The 23498-nt window shown below is 36.0% G+C and overlaps 3 protein-coding genes across 3 annotated transcripts in view; 2 read left to right on the top strand and 1 right to left on the bottom strand.

Annotated features, from left to right (window-relative positions):
* The first annotated feature begins 442 nt into the window (after positions 1-442).
* Positions 443-3798, top strand: LOC110372059 (innexin inx2). The gene is made up of 4 exons (XM_021328578.3): positions 443-798; positions 1658-1849; positions 2306-2451; positions 2868-3798. Exons 1-4 carry the CDS (start codon positions 546-548, stop codon positions 3396-3398), a joined length of 1122 nt encoding a protein of 373 aa, XP_021184253.1. The 5' UTR covers positions 443-545; the 3' UTR covers positions 3399-3798.
* A 461-nt stretch (positions 3799-4259) lies between these two features.
* On the bottom strand, positions 4260-5084 carry LOC110372060 (protein BUD31 homolog). The gene is made up of 2 exons (XM_021328579.3): positions 4896-5084; positions 4260-4752 (listed from the first exon to the last, which is right to left on the bottom strand). The coding sequence occupies exons 1-2, from the start codon at positions 4987-4989 to the stop codon at positions 4412-4414; spliced, it is 435 nt and encodes a 144-aa protein (XP_021184254.1). The 5' UTR covers positions 4990-5084; the 3' UTR covers positions 4260-4411.
* A 1598-nt stretch (positions 5085-6682) lies between these two features.
* The window catches only part of Myo10a (Myosin 10A), a 75773-nt gene continuing 58957 nt past the window's right edge, over positions 6683-23498 (top strand). The window contains exon 1 of the mRNA XM_064037548.1: positions 6683-6960. The gene's annotated coding sequence lies outside the window, so the exon portion shown is untranslated. The remainder of the gene's footprint in view (positions 6961-23498) is intronic.

The raw sequence follows: 23498 nt of genomic DNA, 5'->3' as shown, positions 1-23498 counted from the left end.
TTTGTAGGTAAAATAGATCAGGCAAAATAACTCATTTCTAAGTGCCTACGAAGCATCAATTTGCAAATCTTAAATGTGTTACGGGTAGTGGCTGTCTGTTTGAAATGAAAAACCATTACCTAAACTATGGTTACCTGAATAATCGTATTACCTATTATTTTCAATAGCTTCATTATATTTGTAATAGTGTACCTACTGATATTTCTTATATAAGTGGTTCTATTGACCCTTTTTTGCACTATCTGTACTAACGCTTAATACTAGTTTTACTTAGGTACGGTTTCAGTAGTAATCTAAATAAAATGAGTCACAACTTCAGTTACACGTAATAAAAGGATCTTCATTAGTTATAAATACCTCCTTGCTGCCTGCTATGGCTGTTTTCAGTTTACTAATAATCATCATTTGGTTTTCCAAGTGACAGGTCGTGTCAACTCATGAACTGTCAATTGAATACAAAAATTCGCGGGTAGTTAATTTTCTTTTCTGCTCGAAGTTTTTTGAAGAATATTACAATTAAAGCGTGGCGTTGAAATATATTAAATATGATTGATTTGTTCATGCCCTTTCGGGCATTTTTGAAGTTCGAGAACGTTTGTACGGACAACAATGTTTTCCAAATGCACTATAAGGTGACGGTGATAATGTTGCTCGTATTCACGCTTCTGGTGACTTCGAAGCAGTTCTTCGGAGAGCCCATCCACTGCATGAACGACAACGAGAAGGATACCGACAGGGATGCCGTCAACAGCTACTGCTGGATCTACGGCACCTACTCCTTGAAAAGCCGATTTGTTGGTGAGTACCCATCTATTGTAACTTATTTCAAAAAACTATTTCTTTAACTCAGGGTGAACTATTGTCCGCGTTGATGTTAAAACAACTACCTAATATCATCTCGCTGACGACGAATCGGTAGCTTTCAGCCTATTTGATCTGGTATCCTCCAGCCACCTCCACCCTCAATTCCAGTCTCTTTTGTTTTAGTTAGACAAAGGGATACTTTCATTTTAAAGAATTTAAAATATTATTCTTTTATTTGTGCTTCAAATTAATTTATTGCATGATGCAGGTAAAAAAATACTTTTAAGTAGGTATTTACATATAATCCAACAATTAATTAGGTACTGATTATGCTTTTCCTCCTTCCTGCTACTCACCACCATTCACACACATGCCAGGTAATCTTATATATAAAAATGAATCGCTGTTTGTTAGTCTGACTAAAACTCCAAAATGGCTGGACAGATTTGGTTTTAAAATGTTTGTAGAGGTCCAGGGAAGGTTTAAACAATAGGAGGTTTGCGGTATGAGCTGGTTTACAATAAAGTACTGATCATCATCAGCCGAGCTTTTTCCTTACTATGTTGGGTTCAGCTTCTAGTCTAACCGGACACAGCTGAGTAGGTGGCAGTATTTTTACCAGAATCTATACTAATATTATAAAGAGGAAAACTTTGTTTGTTTGTATTGAATAGTCTCAAAAACTACTGGACCGATTTTAAAAAGTCTTTCACCATTCGAAAGCTACATTATCCACGAGTAACATGGGCTACATTTTATCCCGGTACGGGCAGTAGTTCCCACATGACGCGAGTGAAACCGCGGGAAAACAGCTAGTATATTATATTATGAAACTATTAAACACTTGTTACAGGTGTGGAAGGCAAGGACATGGCGTACCCTGGGGTTGGTCCAAACACCGGTGACAATGATGAGCAGATTAAACACACTTACTACCAATGGGTGTGCTTCGTACTTCTCGGACAATCTGTCATGTTCTACACTCCTCGTTATCTCTGGAAGTTCTGGGAAGGAGGACGACTTAAGGCTTTGGCAGCTGATTTGAGTAAGTCTTATATATCTTTCAACTAAAATTAAACTAATTTGTCTCTATATACCTATCACCCAGACTGGTGGACTACATCTAAGGATTGGTAAGTGTGGAAGAGATGAAGGCCTTTGCCCAGCAGTGGGACATTATGGGTTAGCAATATAACCTTTTGATGATTTATGAGTGGGCAAACTTTTTGGTCAATGCTACTAGAATTTGACACTGCTGAAAAGTTGGAACAATTCAATATCGGACAGGGGGAAGTTATTTGCATTGTATTTGTTTCACTTGTTTTCATTTATAATAGTGTTTAGGATAAACAGCTACATTAATAATTTTAATTCTTTGTAGGTAGTTTGCCTAAGACATGTTTTCTTATCTTAACATTATTCAGCAGCCAACAAATTGTCTTTGTAACTCTTAAAATGATGGTAGAGATATATTATTGCAACACAATTATTTATTTAACAGGTAGTCCAGTCACCAAGGATTGTACTGAGTTCCGACGCGGCGAGCTGGTCTCCTACTTGAGTTACCAACGTGACACTAACTTACATACCCACAACATGTATGCGCTGCGGTATGCCTTCTGTGAGATACTCAACCTTCTCAATGTGGTAAGTACTTATGTAACAGATAAGACATTCATTTAGTATAACAGAAGTTGATTAGAAACTCTTTGTGTACTTGAAACTTTTTTCTCAAAATTGGCACATGTTGCTCAATTTTGTCAGCCTGTTAGCCGACTTACTCATAGGCATCTAGTAAAAAGTTAATTGCCCATAATTCTTAGTTTTCATCAAGTTACCAAGAGTCCACCCTGTCTGCACATAGGTTTAGTATTTTTTTTTTCCAAGATTTTTCATAGGGTAGTAAAAGCTTTAGATTTTAGCTTCTGCTCTGTTTTTTTTGATGATGAAACATTGCATTGTATGAGTGAAATGGGAATAATTCCATACAGCATGCATTATTTGTAGTATTTTAGACAAAGTGCACTTTGAAAAGCATGCCATAAAAACTGTAATACTTGCAGGTTGGCCAGATATTCTTACTTGACATATTCCTTGGAGGCGCATTCCGGAACTACGGCGCGGCAGTCGCGGCGTTCTCGCACACTCCTCGCCTTCCCGCCGACATGACCGACTTTGTGGCCGCCAACCCCATGGACCAGTTCTTCCCCAAACTCACCAAATGCTGGCTTCGAAGCTACGGACCTTCCGGCACTTTGCAGATGAAAGACCGCCTCTGCGTGCTTCCGTTGAACATAGTCAACGAAAAGATCTTCGTAATCCTTTGGTTTTGGCTTATAATATTAGCTTTTGTTTCCACCTTGTCTGTTCTGTTTCGAGTGTTAGTGCTATCCCTTCGGCCCCTTCGCGCTTTAATGATTGCTGGTCAACTGAGGAACGTGAAGAAGAGCACGATATGTCGCATTGTGAAGCGGTTCAGTTACGGCGACTGGTTCATACTGTACTTGCTGGGCAAGAACTTGAACCCCATCATTTATAAGGATTTGATCATAGAACTGTCCAAAGAGTGTGAACATAAAACTGTCATGATTTAATATTTTTCTTTATGGAGGTACTGGTGGACTGGCGTTCTAAATTAATATAATCTGTATTATTTGTCATAAATGCATAGTATGTTTCCAAGCAGCCAAAATCTTTTCCAATAACTTTAACCCATAAATGATGTCCAGTTCACTGGTACTGCCATATTAAGAGAAATCATTTTCTCCAGTAAATTGCTCAAGAACAGTACAAAGTATTGTTTAGATTTATAATAATTATAATATTTGATTAAGATAAAGTGCCTTATTTAACTTTAATAAGGTAAAAGTTATAATTTTGAACATTAAATTGATTCTTAGTGTTTAAAAATTTATCTAATTCTTCAATGATTCTAAATTACCTTTCATTATGAAAGAAATAAGATTAATCTTTATTTTATGTCGGAAGTCAAAAATACTTGAGTTGCTATTGTTATATTTTCTTTTTGGTTTTTATAATTGCTTATTATTTTTGTTTGTTAATTAAAGAAAAATAAATTGTTAAGTTTCATTCAGATCTTACTGCAGGGTATTATGTAAGTTTGTACTAAAGTAAATACTCTACAAGTATAGTATTATTAATTGTAATGTATATTTTGTTAACAAGACCAATTAGTATACTTAATTCCCTTTAACTTTTAGTAGATTTGTTTGTAAGATGTTTACTTAATAAATCTATAGCTATAATATCTCTGTTTTATTTGTTCTAAAGCCCTCTGAACTCTTATTAATAATTAAGATTGTATTTAAAACCAGATTCAATAAAACTTGATACAATATTGATAACTAAAACACGAGATAGTAAGAAAGTTTTTTGTATTCATATTTCATTACATTCATGATGTTCACTTTTAGAATGTGAATTTGTTTCAATACAACACATATTACACACTGATCATAAAAACGTTCCAGTCAATTCAAATGAATAAGTAAATTTCCCAAGACTCAATTTTGCCAGTTCGATAGAATGCTACAAGTCAAGAATGTATGGTAAGTAATTAAATCTAGAAGCTATGCTAAACTACAACTTATCCGGAACACCCCCTGCACCCACAATGCACGCATTCTACTATTCGACCTTCTTCTAACTTGCTCTTTGGAACCCTACATATACAGTTGGTAGCGAAATTCGTGTCTCTGGTCTGTATACAGCGTAGACAACACAAGTTTTCATAACCGGTCTTCTTCCATTTCGCTATGAGATTGGCGTCAGCAATTTTTTCATCCAAACAATACTGGTAGAGCTCTCTACTGATAGCCTTGCGTCTGTAGAACAGATCGTAGATATAACGAGACTTTTGATGATGGATCTTGAAGATCGGCCATAGTGATTCTTGTTTGCGTTTTCCTTCGTGAGGTTCGGTTTCGGCTAAAAAAAGAGGTTGAATGTTGACATGGATAGAAGTGAGGGCTACAAACACTACGCTAAAGATCTAAACAATCACCATTCATACACATTTTACATAAAAAAGAATTGGCCATTGACACAAAATGTATTGTTAGGTTAGTTACCTTCTCGCATTTTCTGTTCCAGTTCCTCTAGTGTAGGCTCAATGAGCTCCCAGCCTTCTGGCGGGGGTTTACGGCTGCGGCGGACTTTTGGCATTTTAAACGTATAGAATTTCTATAAACTACTCAACTTTTTATTTATAAATAAAATTGTTTGGAGTAAGCAACTAAATCACCAAAACCAAGTTGACGCTTTTTTGACAGCAGACAGCAGTTCGACGTTGACATTGCTGACATAAACTTCTTAGAGATGTCCCTTAGTAATGTTCATTTCTTAATTTTTATCGACTAAACGTGTGCGACGAAATAAATTCGCGGATATTAAAATTATTATAATCCAATTTTAATAGTAAGTAATCAAGTTTTGCATTCCTCAAATAAGAAACATCTTTTAAAACCCTAATAAATCCATCTTTTCTAAACACATTTGAACCTTGAAATGTAATACATTCTTTGTAATATAGAAACCGCATTACTTAGTATTTAATATTTAGTACCTTTTCCTACAAAGGCATGAGCCTTTTTTTAATGTTGAACATTAATCCAAACTATCTAAAGTGGATTTATTTTTTACGTTTTGATGATTGAATAGTCGATCTGATTGCACAGAAATAGACAAGTAGTACCCTGTGATATAAAACGTTGCCGTAATAGTATCCTTGGGATGCAAGTGAAACCGCTAGATACAGTTAGTAGGTATTTCAATAAAGTAAGATTACGTATACTAGGTAAAATATAGGATATTGTGGCCTATTTCTGTCCTCATGCTCCAAACGGGTATGATTACTATTACAAAACGCTGTAAAATATATTGCGATTCCTACTCATAGCAATAATTTAAGTTCCATGGTTAAAAATATAGAAATACTTATTATAGGTATTTTTAAATGGTCTTATGGGATAGAAGAAACGGCAAGTACCTTAGATTACACAGTCACTATACATACCTTCTACAATTAATAAACAAAACATTACTGACGAAAGCATCTAATAAACAACGTTAAGTAATCCATAACAACGCCTCCTAAATACGATAGACTCATAAAATATGTGGCGATACAATTTATTGCTTGCATAACTTTTGTAGGCGTTTCAAGTGGAATACAAAACTCCTATTACTAAAAGGTAGATTGCCCCATTTAACTATTTTGCAGACAATTTAAATTCACTGTTATGGTTTTAATCACCTACACACACAAAAAGAAAACTGCAATCTCTATACTAATTTAATGGTAAATTACAGTACAAATTGGCGGTAAAACTTCATAAAATGAAAGAGAACATCAATTAATATCAGATAGCACTTACATAAGTAATGTAATGTTTCATTTTATGATCCCAGTTGATAAATATACGTTAAATAAGCTTTCACTTTTATGAACAAACATTCACAATTTCTAAATCTTAGCCGGTAAATTGTTTTGCGTCTAAAACGGTAGGTACCTATGTCTTGTTTGCAAAAAATGTATGAGATTACGCTCCAGTTGCGTTGTTTCACTACAAAAGTGGGCAGATAGATGCACACTAATAACTCGTTTATACAGTTTATACTTACTTAATTGTGTATTAAAATACAAATTATTCTGTTATTAATTGAGTTCGATAAATAATCTGAGCAAATTTTCTAATGAGGGTATAATCGCAATTATAATTTTAATATACCGCGCTTACCTGTGTATGAATAACGGGGCTACCTACCTATACAAGTTGGATGTATTGCCTTTTCTGTTATCTCTGTCGCGCACGCCTAAGTTGGTATGGAGTGAGGGGGAGAGGTACAGCCTCGATTAGCACTCGTGGAATGCGGTGTTGCGTTCGCGCAAGCCAGCTAACTCCGGTCCAGTCATTTCATTCGTCGCCGAGAACGTTGTGGTGGCCGCGACCAGATCACTTAAAAACTTAACCGTGTAATCAAAATATGTGTGAAAATTACCGTTATACGAGTGTTTCTCTGTTATCTATAAGTGAATAATATTGTGACAGTTGTGTACAACACTTGTGTTATGAAGTTTAGTGAAAGTTGACGGAGGTTTTCAAGGAACTCGGGTGTCTCGTCGCTTATTTACCTGTAAGTCAACTTCTTAAGGTATACGTGTCTGGGTGACGACGTTCATTTCGCGTTATTGCTAGCCTTCTGAACTTCGTCTGTCTTAGTTCTGTATCGGCAATAATCTCGTTTTTTGCAGCGTCAATTTATGAAAATTCTACATTATCCATTTAAGTTTTCTTTTCCGCGATAAATAAACCAACAGTGCTTTGATGAATTGTGAAACAAGAAGGTTTCTATAGGTAATTATTAAGTCAGCATAAACCTTATTACTGTAACCAGACGTCGTATTTTTAGCGGACACGTCTCGATTTCTCGGATATCCGTAAGATTCGCCGGAAACAATCGTTCTAATATCCGACTCTGGTTTTTAATTCAAGTACGTGTAATCGATAAATATTGTTGTTAAATCATCAAAAGAGCTTACTATAATATTAGTCACAAAAAATGTAGGACAACTTTTACTATAGGGACCTCTGACCCGGGCGCGGTCATTGGCCTTGAAACCGAGATTTTGATTTTAATTTGACAAGGATTCAACTGGTACCTACATAGGTACACAAAACTCCTAGATGACGTAGAAGGTACCGATTCATAGGTGCTTGATACATAAGTCAATTATCGGACCCGCATTCGCTTACAATTTTGCAACATTTCAATAAACCTGAATTACCTACCTAGGTACCTACTTACTTATTCGCTAATTGCTGGACTGCGAATATTGAAGGTGATGTGGCAACACTGGGAAGGCAACTGGCTACCACCGGTACCAGCTATAACTTGAAACCTTTTGACCCGTAATGTCAATAAAACGTGTTTGTATACCTACCTCCTACTTATTGCGTAAGATTTTTAACACTCCCATGAGATAGGTAAGGTACCTACCAATTTATTTGTACCTGATGATCTTCTGATAAAGCCTTATTTAAAGTTTTTGAGAGAATCAATGAATGAATGTGATTTACTTTTTGTCAAGAAAATAATTTAAAAGCTTTATCAAAGTCAAGTTTGCGGTGGGACAAATTACAGTTGAATTCTTAGAGAAATCTTCCTCTATGAGGAGGAAAGAATTCTTAAGCAAGTCTTACCATTACCAGTTTACCAGGAACCGCATTATAACACGTGAAACTATCCACATTCCAGTTCAAGAGTAGGTTGGATATTATGTCGGATACTAGGAGAATAACATCCACATATTTTCGCACTTATACACACATTTTCGAATGACATTGGCTACTGGCAAAACTTCCCTACCTGTGCGCTCATAATATACCTAATATAAATAAATCACAAGATAAGAGATGACCCGGTAATCATTAAACTATTTTACAGCTCATAAGCCAAAAAAACAAATGCAACCCAAAGTTTTGTTGTGTTCATGGCTTTATGAAATAGGAACCGGAATCGGATAAATCTTTTACATTCTCATTTTATTTAGATCCTATGTACCTAGTTCATTACGTTCTCAGGTTTTATAAAACCGACAATGGGTCATAAGTTTTTGAAAAATTGGTAACATGAATAGTCTTAGAACAAAGTCTCTTGGTAAATAGTGACTTCCAAATCCGCCACAGCACGGTGCATCATAGACTTACTCCATAAGCAAAGATGACGTAAGGTCACGTTTTTCTATTAATTTTTGTTCCGAGCCATTTCGTGCGGTACACCGGCATCTACTCGTGAAAATCCCGATCAAAGATTCTATTAAGAACCAAAAACTACCTGTAGATGACGAAACTACAAACTAGACTAGACCTCTCTGTATGAGTATTGTGTATTTAAGTCCTTACCTTCATACGTTTCCAAATTAAATTGCCTGACCATGCTGTCAAAACTCCATCATACTTTTGATACTCATGCATAAGTGTTTATATTGCATGTAGTCGGTTCAACACCATTCAAAGGTGAACGTATCGACCTACAAGACGAGTTTGACACATTAAAGTAACATACAATGACTCTATTCAATGCTAACTATCCAAGCACCTTCGTTTGAGAGGCCTGCGCCCGCGTCCACAGTTTCGAAGGTTTTCGTTCGTTCTAATCACAGGCCTACGTTCCACTGCTAATGAATAAAATAATACTGTGAAACATCTCAGCTTGACAAAGGAAGTGTACGTACTTAAGTAATCATCATAAAAACAACGACGCCTTGTTAAGTAATTTGAACCTATAATAGTTATGAGAAATTGAACTTTCTTTTGTTACCTAGTCAGACCTCTATTCATTGCAATCAAGATATTGGTCATAACGTAATCGCTGGCAAAATAACCATTCAAATCTAAAACCTTGAAATGGAAATGTATTGATCAATAAACATTACTCAATGGTTTTCCCACATTCCGTGGACAGGCGTTGTCAAGTGAAGACGCTAAATAATGATTGTTAAGTAATTCGGATGTGATCTGTCGTGCTGAACACTTTGATAGAGAAAGCGCTCGTGGTTCGTGGCTCGTGATGGACGGCGGACGATTCTAACGGATTTCTCCAATACGTTGATGATCTTATGTGTTAACAACTCCTGAATTGGACGTACGCACGCTATTGCTATGAAATTTTAAGATATATTTCAAGATAAAAAGACAAATCCCGTTATAAATACTTGATATTTGATATGCCGTGTGAAGTACACATCTTCATCATTTAATAGCTACGCACACGCTACGATATTTTATTAAACCGATGAAAGAGCCACAAGTATTACGTAACCAAAGGTCAATTATGTATATCTTGTTATAAACTCATAGATTTACTTCATAAATTAGGAGATTAGGATGATAAAGGTAATAAAGAATTAAGAAACATGTTTGCTGAGCCATTCTTTGCCAAAACATACCATGAATGAATGAGAAACAGCGAGGCTGACAAACCTAAAGTTCCAACAAAAACTATTTACACTTTTTGCCAGCGCTCGCTCCGTCTTAATTTTAATAACTGAATGATGTCATCCACACACAAAATTATTATTCTATACACGCCATAATCCATTATCAATTAAGGCGTATTAAAAAATGCTTAAGTAAACGCATTTTAGATTGCATCTAAATTGACGACAATGACCTGACGACCCTTGACCCAAAATGTACGAGACGTAATAGATACTCCTTGCAATGAAGTGAACATCAGTGAATATCTAAGATTATTACGCAACCTGAGGACCATGATCATGCAAATTACCTCCTGTATGTAACTATTACAGACGGTCAATAATTCGCGAAATTGGCTGTAGGTCCTACTAGAAGAGACTTTGCATAATTTTCTTTAAAAAAAAGAAAATATATTTGAATGTTCGAGTGACACAGAAAAATGATGTCAGTATTTTCTTAATTGTCGTATTCCGTAGTTAAGAATTTCATAATGTAACATTAAGTACGTAACGTAAAGTTAAAGACGCTCACTATTTCATAAATACTAGCCTCATGCACGAATGTTGTACAACTTTTAAATGTGCTAAAAGGCTTCACAATACTTTGACATTGCATTTGCGCATTAGTTGTAGCTGTCTAGAAAAATAAAAACAGCGATCAATCTCCCTGCAAGCTTTGATCTGGCCTGTTTAATTGTTTATGCTTTTTCATATTATAATTTTTTCACGACCAAGATTCTTTTTCTATATTCCGTATTTTTTTTTTGTTCTAAAAAAGAGAATTTAAATGCAAACGGACTTCGTTTTGCCTTAAAAGTGAAAACTAAACGATTTATATTCTGCCTGCATGTCATCAAAAGTCTCGAGCGAGAACTAGGACATGTCCGGAAAACGCACATTTTATGGCGAGCGCGTTAGGCTTGCAACACTGCAAGTACCTCGCATTAGGAACACATGGGTCGAAGGAATGCAGCTATGTGCAGGCAACATGGCCGTCTTGTTTGCCTAATTTAGCCGCCTAGAAAACTATGAGTTACTACTACATCAATATGCTCCAACTCCAATCATATTGTACTAGAACACTCCTAAATCCATTTGAAACTCATGTTATTAAACCAGAATTCAATACGAAGTGCATAGAAATCGAAATAAATTATGTAGAATTAATAATATGGCCTGGCGTAATAAACATAATATTTACCAGGTACCACGATTTTGCAAATACAATACCATAATTATACATATAGATCTAGCTATGTATAACAACATTCGTCAGCACCTCGTTCTGAATTCAACCTTCAATCTTAGCCACTAGAGACATAAAACCTATTTGAACAATAAGTAAGCAAGGAGGTACTATATCTAGGTGCATAGCTAGGTCTGCCTATATGATGTAGGTAGGTCTACCATCACATCGGAAGTACGTGGGCCGCCGTACACGGCGTGCAATCACAACCACAAGTGATTTTACGATATAGACTCATAATTTATTGTCTATTGCGCAGAGAAAGTATGAAATCGGGAGACTGAATTGTTGATGTCACGTCTTAGAAGTTTTATTGTCAGCGATTCGTGATTAAACTTTAATTATTTTGTCAGTAGAAGAGCAGAAGACTATTGTTGCGATTTTTTTAGAAGATCATCTTTTTCTTGGTATTGTTTTATCAGCTACTTAGGTACTCATTAGTAAATAATGGTAGCATAGCACTTATATGATGTATCCTAGAACAAAGGGACTCTATCATCTTCCTAAGCTCTGATTCAAGTCACTTATCATTCGCATTGTACCAAGGAGTTGCCACCGATGAACAATAGCTTGTACCCTCCATTGCGATTCGAAGCGGCTTGGAATTGCAAGCCTCGCTATGCAACTGACCACGACAAACGCAAGCTATATGCTATTGTACTATTACCTGTATCATTGAGACATAAAAGCCAATACAGAATCAATATACAGAAGCTTTTGAAAAAAAAAACAATAAACCTTTTTATATATCACCTGAATTCTGAATTCAAACATTGGAAAGTGACTATCTAACCAGCAACCCCACGTACGAAATTCAAATTCAGCAGCCATGTTTGCCCGCGAATTTCTTTTGTTTGTGGTCAGAAATGTCCCAATTCCTGTGATCGCGTGCCGATGCGTGCTGATGAAGTGTCAAGCGAAGGAACTTGACCGTGTGTGGCTTTCACGTGCGTACGCAGCTTCCATTTTCAATTTCGTCCCCGTTTCGTTGTTTTTGTCAGACTTGCTAGTTCCTCATGTTGTTCCGGATGACAATCTCGGTGACATTGTAATGCATTATTTAAACTTCTGTGTCACTGGGATTTTTATTTTTAGAATGGCTTCCTTCCTAGTTTTTAGAGCAGGGTCGAGGGCCCTCCAGCAGAAGAAAAGTATAGTTTCACTTTTTCCCAGCCTTCCTGTTCCCTACAAAACTTTCTAAGTGCAAAAGTCTACATACGCGTAACACTAGCGGTGGGCGTTGTGGGCAGTGATTCGGATCGACACGGCTCTGGGTGCTAGATGACCGGGCCGCGGCGGTCAAGGTGATCACTGCACTGTGACCACTCGCTCGACCACGCCAAAGGACGTTGAACGTCTTAACTCCTTTTGTTTCATTGCATTATTCCACGATTCGATTCGCGTTCCACGTTCAAATGACGTACAATCAAATTGAATGATTTGAAAACGTCATTGTGTTTTTTTTTGTATCTTTATGCAAGAAGGTTGTTGGTGAAACAAGGTGTATTCAAATGCTATTGCAATATCCATTTAATAATAATATGGCACTGGCTGGTCGCAAAGGTTGAATAATGCATAAACAGTAGCTTGCCAGCCTGTTGCCCGCGGTAGTGTTCCCTTCGTTGCACCTTCTTTTTGCTAAGCTAATAAATGGAAATGAAAACTCGTTTATTATGTGGCTTTTATTAATAGCCAGCTGCTTATTGACCTTTTATTACCTGACTGGGACTAAAGGGGGACTATGGTATACATTTAATTTTATTGAGTGTACCTTCCCTGGCGTAGGGGTCAAATTTGATCCATAAAAACTAAACGTATAGAACATGTTCTTAAACGTTTTCGTTGATAGAATAGAAGCCTAAACACTAATAACTCGGTAGATTACTTCATGCGTCAGGTGTCAGGTGTCTGGTCGCAAAATGTAGCAAAAACGGTGTCTCAAGTTAGCCGGCGGCAGTGACCGTTACTTAACACGTCATACTCCACTGTTTCTAAACATTGGTACCTTTGAACAGTCATTATTGTGACTGGTCGTACGGTTTGTATGGCAAATATTTGTATTTAGAACACAGTTTTGAATATCGACTCTGGCTGAAGGCTGCCAGTTATTCTGTGCTTGAAAGAGTTCCCATCAACCATAGACAATACGAGGTTTATTGAGGAAAATTCAGACAGGACATTCTCGACCTTCTTTAAGGATATTTCAACTGTATCATCCTACTCAGTCTAGTTTCAATAAGATACTTACGGTACATTGATTGTAAGAGTAACGACATGTTTATGATCAGGTCAGATCTTCTAATCTCGGATATCAGCCGCCCACATGAAAAATGAGCTCAAAATATCCGCTGGTCATTAACCCGTAAAAGTTAAACCGGTTTTGAACCTAATTTTAATGTTTGCGAAACTTTTGGCTTGAATTGGATTAAAAACACATAAAGTATTGTGACAAATTATGATTTTAAAGCGGGAACTACGTTCCTGTGTTTCAATCACCCGTTTGGATGTTACTCTTGAAGCAAAAAGTACTGAGAGCATTTTGATGATAATAATCGGCAATATGGCTTCATCAGCATAATACATAGACTACTACTGATTATTCGCGTAAAATAAGTAGTTCTCTCTGGAAAAATTGCAGGGCCAAGAGCCAAGTCATTATTAATCTGGAGCAGAGATTTTCCGATTGCTATCGAAGGATCGTCCATATGGTCCTATATCTTTTTCTGTCATACATAAAATCTTCGCTCAGTTCCAAGTGTATGCAAATGCTGACGCTACGTGTATAGCTGTCAGCAAATTATGTCAGCGTACTGTTACATAGTTACTGTTTGGCTGAAAAACTGCGGTCGTACGACAAAACTATGTGGTTATTAGCCGTCGATGTGTGTCACTGAATCGTGTCAAGTGCCGCCATTACAGATTACAGGTGATGGCGGTAATGGCAAGTGGAATCTATATTATAATATCTAGTTGAAGTAAGCTGATTGAGACGTTTTATCGATTTGAGTTTATTTGACTTTATGATGCCTGTATCTCAAGCAGATGAGTAAAAGTGTCTCAAGACGCTGCAAGCTTGAAGGTTGCAACTGTCATTGAAAAAAAATATTTGTGAATTATATTCTAGGTATACAATGGGCATTAATAATTATATAGAACAATTTAGTTTTTTTGAAAAGGTGCAGAGTATAGGGAGGAACATCTGCCAATAGCCTACAAAAGCAACTTGTTGTGTGTTTGTGGCAAAAAGTTACCTCTTCAAATGAATGAAAGAAGTAACTAATAACCAAAAGGTAGAAAACCCCAAAAGTGGGTGAATTAAAAGTTTTAAAAAACAAACTTGAAACAAATCGATCCGTTCTCGATGCAATTAATTAAATGATCCATTCAAGATAATAAATATAATAAAATAAGAACCGCCAGCTTTAATTGCACAGATTATAAAACACGCGGTCTTGAGAGTATGAATACCAATGAGGTTTAACGTGAGAAGGAAAAAGTTGAATGAAGTATTACGCCGAATCTGTGGTGGAAAGCGACAGGTGTGGTCTCTGGGTACATGCCGCCAATATTTGCGCACGCGCAGCTTTCGATCGTCGTCCCTAATTACACTAACTACACGTACCGTAACAAGACTTTTTGTTTGTATGTACCTTCGTAAGTTAAGATTTTTTTATTGTTTCCGCTTGAAACTCATGATAGTTAAAAAATTTCTTTATTATGTATGTCGTGATAAAGATCAATTACTTACCTACACACTATCTTCAGAAATGTTTTGATGGAACTCTTTACATTTTGTTGAAGTCCTGCGGCTGACTAGGTACTACTAGAGCTAGTTTTTGTATTATCCATACACGTAGTTCAGCTATGCTTAGTTAAGCATTTTTTTTAACCAAGCCTTTGATGTGTTCAAGTCTGATGGCTGTTGAGAAAAAGTTCTAGATTAGCTTTTTATACTCGAACGAGAGACCAAGAAGTTTACTCTATGTCTGCAAACCAAGACTCATTTAAGAGATCGTGGCCATTGAACAAACAGTTTATTGAGTGTCTGTCTGTGCTACACGTAATGCTGCCGTTATAATATAATAGGGAAATGGTTACGCAGTTAGTGGACGTTTAGAAAGTCTCGTGAACATCTGGCGTAATTTTCTAATTCTGCCGACTAGTTTTTGTTAACGTGTTGCGGCTACTTTGATGTTTTCATTTCGCTTATTATATTCAATATTAGGTGGTGATGTGTGAGAAAAATCTTGGGGTGCGCGCTCTATGGAGCAAGCATCAATTAAAAAAAAACAAAAGTTGTGAGGAAAAAAATACCTACATACTCCCTTTTTATGATGTATAAATTACGGTATTAATCACCTAATGATTAAAAAGACTTACAAAGTTCAAAGGGCCTAGGACAGATCCTTGCAGCATACCTCAGATGTTAACAAGATTTCACCTGACAAAATATTTCGCCAGACACATGCACCAAGAAAAAAGCGAGTGTAAAGGTCAGTTACTCAATAAAAACTAGTTGTTGGTCCGTATTCGCCTGTATGCTGTCGGGAGATGAAGCAATCTGTCATGTAACGGTATCGGAGGGCGCGCCAAAGACAACTTTCCTCGGCACTCGACATGTCTCATTCACTTCACGGAAGCACAAGAAAGTATACGGATGTGTGCAGACTATGAGATTGTCGATTGTTCGTTGTACATTACATATCTCTGTGAATAACAAACCATCATCATATTTTTTATTACGTGATTCGTTAATTAGATTTTAATTAAACTATTGACATACTAAGATAATGCTTTTGTCGTTTAATATCGATTAAGAAGTATTAAAAGCGTGTAGTTATAAAGAATATTCTTCGCGGCCATGATGAATTAACAGCTATTGTGACATAAACAGAAATCACACGTGTCAAGACTTTCTAAGCAAAGGGATTTATCTATTAGATATGAACAATGGGCAATAAGGAATAGCTTTTGTTTTTATGGTTTTGCGTAACCTGTTGGTTCCGATCAAATGTACTTCTATCGCCATTGAAATAGATAGGTATTACATTAGTGATGTGAAGGAAAGGGAAAAATACTGACACTGAATTAGATTTTAAGCATATAATGTATGTATATGTAGTAGTGTATAATAAATTATGTTCTCAAAATAAATATTTTGAGGCTTCAGGACGCCTACTGAAAACTCGATAAAAAATAATATGAAGACATTAAGGAAACGTAGACTTCTGTAATTAATATAATATCTACACTTATTTGTGCCATTGTACAGTATTATATTCCTTTAATTACACGTTTAGTCGTACATTGTGATTGCTGAGAAAAAGATTTATCTTTTGATTTTGAATTTTTTGCTTCGTTCTCACACTTGAGGCTGACCCTGTCCTATTTGTGATGACTTATTGCGCATAGTTGTGCATGATAGCTGCCAAAAGTGCTAAAATATTGAGCAACCTCTGAAATTTGACACTCAACTTGCCTGTGCGGCTAAGCACAATTCTGTTTTTTTTCTTGAACACCAAATTCAACTTAATAAAACTAAATTGACCGATTATGAAGGTTGCATCAAAATAGAGGTTTCCTTGAAGGATTTGAAAGAAATCAAGCTTTATTGCTCAAAATTAAATTTCAAGATCATCAAAGACTTGCTTATCGAATCAAAGATAATACAATGGAATTAATTGACTTGAATATTTAGTTTCTCGCTGAATACAATGAAAAGCTTTTATAAAATTCAATAAATTTAAGTACATATATATGAATATTTTTATATGAACATTTATTGCATAGATCTTAATTTAATGACGTTTAAAACTGTATCTAAAGAATAATAATTAGGTGTACATGTTTCGTGAATGTTTCAATTTACACTATTTATAAGTGTATGATGAACCAATCAGTGCGTAACGGCATCAACAATTAAATCGAACCCGCAATCGCAAACGCATTGCACTTCATTAGGTACTACATCTTGTTTGTCTTGTAAAATTCTTTATTCTGTATTTACATCGATGCTGACATATCATGCAAACATTTCTCGAGCTCCGTTTATCATAATTAATACAATCCTCTTCCATTATTTTTCCAATTAACAATAGATTGATCTATTGCTTGCTCGCCGTCAAATGTAAATCGTGAATTGAAAAGTTCAAAGTTGTATCCCAATAATCAATCGCATGTCTTTCTGCGCCACTAGCTTTACGCTCTGCAACGTCTTTATACGATTACAAAGCGAAGAGTCACCAATTAGTCATTGTCTTGTCTTCGTTGACTTCTAAACCTGATCGTCCACTTTATCTTGACCTTCCTAGCTCATTGTCACGCTTTGGCTGGTGCATTTAAACGAACATATTTTATAACATGTTGTAGGTTTTAGTAAGCTGGTTGTTTTACAGCTGCTACAAGAACCTTATTATTCCTGGGATTGGGTTGATTTTCGTTGTTTACAGTTTTTGCAGTAAGGTTGGATGTTCGTACGACATTTGACTCTGAATGCGCCATTGTGTGGTGTGGAGGTTAAAGTAATCGTATGTGTTCATCCCACAGCCTATTGTTTTGTCGCTTACACGTTTATTTACACCCACGCGGGGCGCATGCGCGAAATTACACAATTAATTTATTGGAAGGCCCTTTCACAAACCTTCACTATTAAATTAAGAAATTAATAGCTTGCACTTCAATATTATGTAAGGAATATTCAGTCGGTTTCTATAGGTGACATGTTAAATGTTAATAGCTGAGGTTAGAAGGAAGTTATGTTTCTGCATGATGTTATTTATATTCTATTTCATCATATTTGTTCACAAACAAAGATTAGGTGGCAATTAAATCTAGAAACATCGCTTTGAACTCTGTCGTAAATGTTAATTACACATCCTTCGAGCTACGAATAATTTAACAAATCGCGACATTTGTAGTTCTGCTTGAAAATGCAAATGAGGTTGCAACAAACGAGTTCGCGTAATAAGATTAGTGAAATTCCATTAAACATAAACTTGATCAGTTGTTACGGGGGGTCATTACAATGCTTATTACTGGTTATTTCACAAGGCGTAATTTCGCAATGATCGTATGCTGATTGATATGCTGTGATACCGGTTTGGGTACATTAGCCGACCGGAGTAACTCGAAAGTTATGAAATTAGTGCGCGGGAGCCGATCTATTTGTTCGATATCATTACTGTCCTTGCTTAGTGTACTTTCGTTGTGTTGAAGGGCTGTTGTGCTTTTATAAACAGTTTTATACTTGTGTTTTTTTCACATGATGGTTTTCTGGTTCTTTATTTTTTATACCGTTATCAACATTTCAAGTTACATTGAAGATAAGGTTAAAAAGGGCTGTCATTTATTAGGCACAGAAATAGATAGCACTTTTGAAAAGTGCTATCTGTAAAACAACCCTTTGCTAGACTCAAGTTGTATTGACTCAAGAATTAAAATTAGATATCAATGTATTTTGTCAAATCTATAGCTACCAGCATACCAGATACAAATACTGCAGTCTAACTGGTTTTACCAAGTCAGCCCTGCAAGCACGGGCCATGACAGTTCCTGTCCCGTGACAAAACAAAACGCAACGTTTTCACGCCTCTCGCGCCACAATTTGTCGACATACTTAATTATTCAATTACAAAACGGACAAATTGGTTTATTTGGAAAATGCTCCACTTACCAAGGTTAAGTGCAGTCAATGACGCCTTTGGTTTTAATGGCCTAAACCACTTTTACTTGGTATTTGGGTGATTGACGTTACGTCACGTGTTTAGTCTGATATAATGGGTTTGGACATGCAGATTTTGATAGCGAGACATTTGAAGGAGGAACTGTTTCTCTGAAAATACTTGGTCAAGAAAAAGTGCCTATTAGTGATAAAACCTTCAAGATATTTAATGGTGGTCTTTTTTTTTTAATTAAGTACGTAGACTCTCAGTTGAGCACACAAAAGGCAGTTTATTTTCTATAATTATTGACACTTCCTTCCCCCACCTGTCAGCATATGTACTATTGTTCCACTGACACCGATGCGCGGGCGCAAGTCTGTCTCTGCCCCCAATCCCACACTGAAGCATCGCTTATGCAATAAAATAAAATCTGATACGCCACGTTTAACAATGAATTATGTTGCACTTCTTTAATTATGAACAGAAAATGTACGGAGATATTGAAATTATATAATTGTTTACCCACGCGGAATGGACGCAACTGTTCTAATGTGATGACGAGCGATTTTAATGCATGGCTCTAAATGTTTCATAATAAAAATTATGGTCCCCTTAACTGTGTGAACCAGGTAATGGCTACTTTATCAGTAAAATTAAGAGGAAAGGCTCATGGAAACAATTCAGTAGTAGGTAATTGTCTACTGAATTCGTTACAATTGAGCCTTTGCTTTATAAAAAGATTACAATTGCCATTAACAAGGTTGCCACGGATTAAAATTGTAATAATATTATGCCAATCATGTCACAGTTAATTGCTACTTTCATACGAAATAACTTGAATCAGAAAAGCGTAGAGTTGTACTTGTATTGTGTACGTTTTTAGAGTAATCATTTAACGATGCGGTACGAATTAGTCAAAGACCATTCAAGCGTTGGACGGACGGAATGTGCGAACGAAATTAAGATGTTGGTGGACCTCAATACATGCGTTATTCACGGCTAAGATATTGTAATTGAACTGGAAATAATTTCAGATTAGTAAGTAAACTAAGTAACACGCTTGAATTTGATTCTGTTTGATAAACACATTTGAGATACTTATATCTCTCTATCTACTCTTTTTAGGAGGTACGCCTTTATGGACCAAAAAATATATATTGCGGTCGAAACATGTTTTGGCATTTCGATCAAAGGTTATATTGAATTTCGAATTAGATAACCGTTAAAAGATGGACTGAAGTTTTTACAACCATTCATTGAAAATGGACCAACAAAAATGGAGCATAGCACTTCAATAAACACAATATAAGGACGTTAAACCTAGGCTAAGGAGGCGTTAAGGGTTCGTTGCCATCAGGACTGGGTATACCTACTATATCGGTACATCTCTGTAGGAACCCCATTGTTCAAGCTTACGCGGTTAGCATAAAATCGTGAACTATCAACACGTGCAAGCAATTAAAGGTGATTTCATTGTAACAGATGCCTGTGCTACACAGCACAGTACAGTACTAGCAAGTCAAATGATTGCTGAGAAAAATGCAGCCAACGATGAAGGTGAAGGTTGGCGATTATGTCAACTGAATGAGGAAATAATGACGAAACCTTAAAAACGTATAATTTTTACAATTTTCTTGGAACGTTGTGTTGTGAATCAAAGATTTGTTTTTTCATTACAACCTGAATGCCTAAGTTAGGTATCCTTTTTTAAATGTCTTATAATCGGCTCTCGCAGATACCCAATTTAATCGTGGATTCTAAACTTATGAGAAGTCAGAAATATTGGAAATATAAAATGATCTCTTGTGTCAAATGTTCAATGCTCAAATACCTCAGTTCAAAGATGCATCAGGAAAAGGAATAGATGAATCAAATTGATTCGTAAAACAATGTAGAGTTGAGAAAGATAGATCAAATGATAAGTAGATGCTCCCAAAGGTCGTTTCATTGTCTCCTGTCAACTTTGACATTTCACGATACTATTTTGACATTTCATGTGTCGCTCTCTCGATTACTCACTAGTTTCGAGTTAAGCTTAGTCGATTAACCGTGTTACTGATGTAATATAACGCAACCGTCGTAATTCCTTACTCGCATAATGTTATAACATCCGTTAATTACAGCTAAGTTGAGCAACGTTTAATTAGAGGGAAAAAATCGCATGCACTATGTAAGACTGTTACAAATTAAAAATAATTGTAACTGGCCGGATAAGTCTATATTTGAAGATTTAGAAAACTTAATGTTCCTTGTAATTTCGATGTTTGAAATTTTGAATAGATTTAAATTAAAAAAAAGAACTAAAATGATGTAGAACAGCCAATAGCACAGCATTGAGCTACGTGTGAGGCGTGTCACAATTCAAACTAAGTGTAACGGGACCGCCTTGCTAGAGGCCAAAACATGTTTATGACGCGAAATTGGCGCTTGCAATATTAAGAATAAAATATTCAATTGTATTCGACCACAAATTATCACAATGAAAGTGAAGAAAGTTTGCACATGCTATTAACATTTCTCTACTATTTTTGTCACCTGATAAGTAAATCTTTGAAGAATTTATACACTGCGTTTCTACGCATTTATTTAGGTAGAATTTATATTTGTGACCAAAGAGCAAAAAGATTGGTTTGCTTTTTACTACCTGCGTGGTTCAAAAAGAATCAAAGCGTAGCAAATTGGGTATTTAAAAATATGATATTATCCCATTGTGTACAGGTACTTTTTTGAGGCACGTAGAAGATGCTGTGGTGACACTTAAATCATTTTAAATGTTGATTCATTTTTTTTGCTAGCATTGGCACTATTTCATTCGATTATAACATTTCTTTGGCCTCGATTTTGCATGCAGTAGCTATAAACGTTGCAGTTTTTTTTTCTTTTTTAAATAACTATTTCAATATCATATCTGTCGGTTACGTCAGTATTCTAATTAATTATTTGCAATATTCGTTTGACGCAAACTAAATGAGTGATGTCATGAAGTCTAGGTATGTATACTATCTAGTACATACATACATGTATACACGGTACAATAAAGGTGACGCCCTTGTCCCATGGGCCAATTCGAAATCCAATTCGAAACTATCTATAAAAAGCTCCCTGTCTTGTCCTTATATCACAGACAATATTTTATTGCTTGGCTTACTGCTTGTAGTAAACATATATAGGTATAATAGCAGGATCGTTACCTGTTACCTACTGAAATTAAAATTATTGTTGTGAGTGCCTTTATATCAATCAGATTTCTATTGCATGACCTGCATACTAGATAACAAAGCCTATTAGATCTACATGCTTTTCTAGATGCTCATATGAATGACTGACCCTTTATGTATTCGCATGATATGTTTTCTTCATAAACGCTCTACGTTACCTCAGGGCTCTAAACCCAATCTCATCTTACTCTCTTAACAATACTTATACCTTTTCTATGGATGTTGTTTTTATCGTCGTGGCAGAATCTACAGATACCAACTGAAGAAAACAAATAAAAAACCTACATTTAAAAGCCAAGGTTATGGTCTTGTGTACTTTTTATCGACTTGTTCTTGAACTTCGTAAACAGTTCCTACGTGTTTTGAATATATTTTTTATGAATCATCGACATCAAGTTACCTGTCTCTATCTAGATGGTCCCAATATAATTTATTTATTTATAATATCTTCGTGAAATCTACTTTAAATTAAATAGTCTATCGATCTTTAAATAAAACTTCTTAACGCTATTGGGTAGTGTCTTTTTCAAATTATTGTATTTTTTATGTTCATGCTCCATTTTGGTCTATTATTTGACATCAAGCTCATGAGTCTTACAAAAATTACGAATCTCTCTTACCCTAGCCATGACATGCTTTACCACGATTAACTTGCATTGAGTTCGCCTATTAATTATTTACTCGACGCCAAGATCAACTTATGGAGGCATGGAACGTGCGTGTAGAAAGCCTTACCTCTTGAGGCCACGGCGGACCCAGAATACACAACTGCTCGACAACACGACCGAGTTCAGACGCACTCTGTTATTGAACCAACTCTATGTGACAACATAGCTTTTAAATTTGCTCGTGTTATAGCTATTGGTATGCATCAGATGGGTTCGGCTCCACGTCTTTGGCAGACGGAAGTGACTCTCTGACTATTGTTTCCCGGATCCAATGAACTTTTTTTGGGTCGTCATGGGTGCGTTTGATATTTATGCCGACGAGTTCAACATTAGAAATGGTTATGTTAATGTGTTGAATCAGCTGTTGCGATGTCTGGTTTTGAGAAAAAAGGTTTGGAACCCGTGAGACTTGTTCGAGAGAAAATATTCCATTTGGAATATTTTAGTTTTTACTTAATGTTCATGTTGTTGTCTTGAGTGCTTGATGTAATAGTGTCAGAGAAAGTTTAATGAAAATTGACAATCGATAGAAGAATATTTATGTGTGAATGTTAGTGATGGCAGCTAGGGAAGCAGATGCTATCATATTATGCATAATGTCTGATGCTTTGTGCAGGCAGCTAGCCGTTAGCTACTCATATTGGTTTGATATTAAACGTACAGACTTTGATAAAGCAACTTAAGCGTTCAGAAATCTAAGCTACTGTGATTTCTGATACTTAGTCAATGTTGAATGTTGATGAAACGGAGGAAAAATAGAAATAACGCGTTTAAGGCTAATTGAATACTTCGCTTTGTCATGTAGTCGTATGTAACGAGTGAGAATGTTCCCTTTTCAACACATTTCTATTCTGCTGCCTCTTCACACATCACGCAAGGAAAAGCGAGGCGGCCAGATTT

The sequence above is a fragment of the Helicoverpa armigera genome, chromosome 2 (assembly GCF_030705265.1).
Source record: "Helicoverpa armigera isolate CAAS_96S chromosome 2, ASM3070526v1, whole genome shotgun sequence".
Classification (NCBI taxonomy): Eukaryota; Metazoa; Arthropoda; class Insecta; order Lepidoptera; family Noctuidae; genus Helicoverpa; species Helicoverpa armigera.
Note: the sequence above shows the minus strand (reverse complement) of the source record. Positions and strands in the feature narration are given on the sequence as shown.

Bases quoted from the DNA above. Each gene is read 5' to 3' on its own strand.
- LOC110372059 (XM_021328578.3), top strand. From the start codon at position 546: ATGATTGATTTGTTCATGCCCTTTCGGGCATTTTTGAAGTTCGAGAAC. The intron at 1,850-2,305 runs GTAAGTCTTATA...TTTATTTAACAG, and splicing joins GGCTTTGGCAGCTGATTTGA to GTAGTCCAGTCACCAAGGAT. The intron at 2,452-2,867 runs GTAAGTACTTAT...TAATACTTGCAG, and splicing joins TACTCAACCTTCTCAATGTG to GTTGGCCAGATATTCTTACT.
- LOC110372060 (XM_021328579.3), bottom strand. From the start codon at position 4,989: ATGCCAAAAGTCCGCCGCAGCCGTAAACCCCCGCCAGAAGGCTGGGAG. The intron at 4,753-4,895 runs GTAACTAACCTA...CTCTTTTTTTAG, and splicing joins GGAACAGAAAATGCGAGAAG to CCGAAACCGAACCTCACGAA.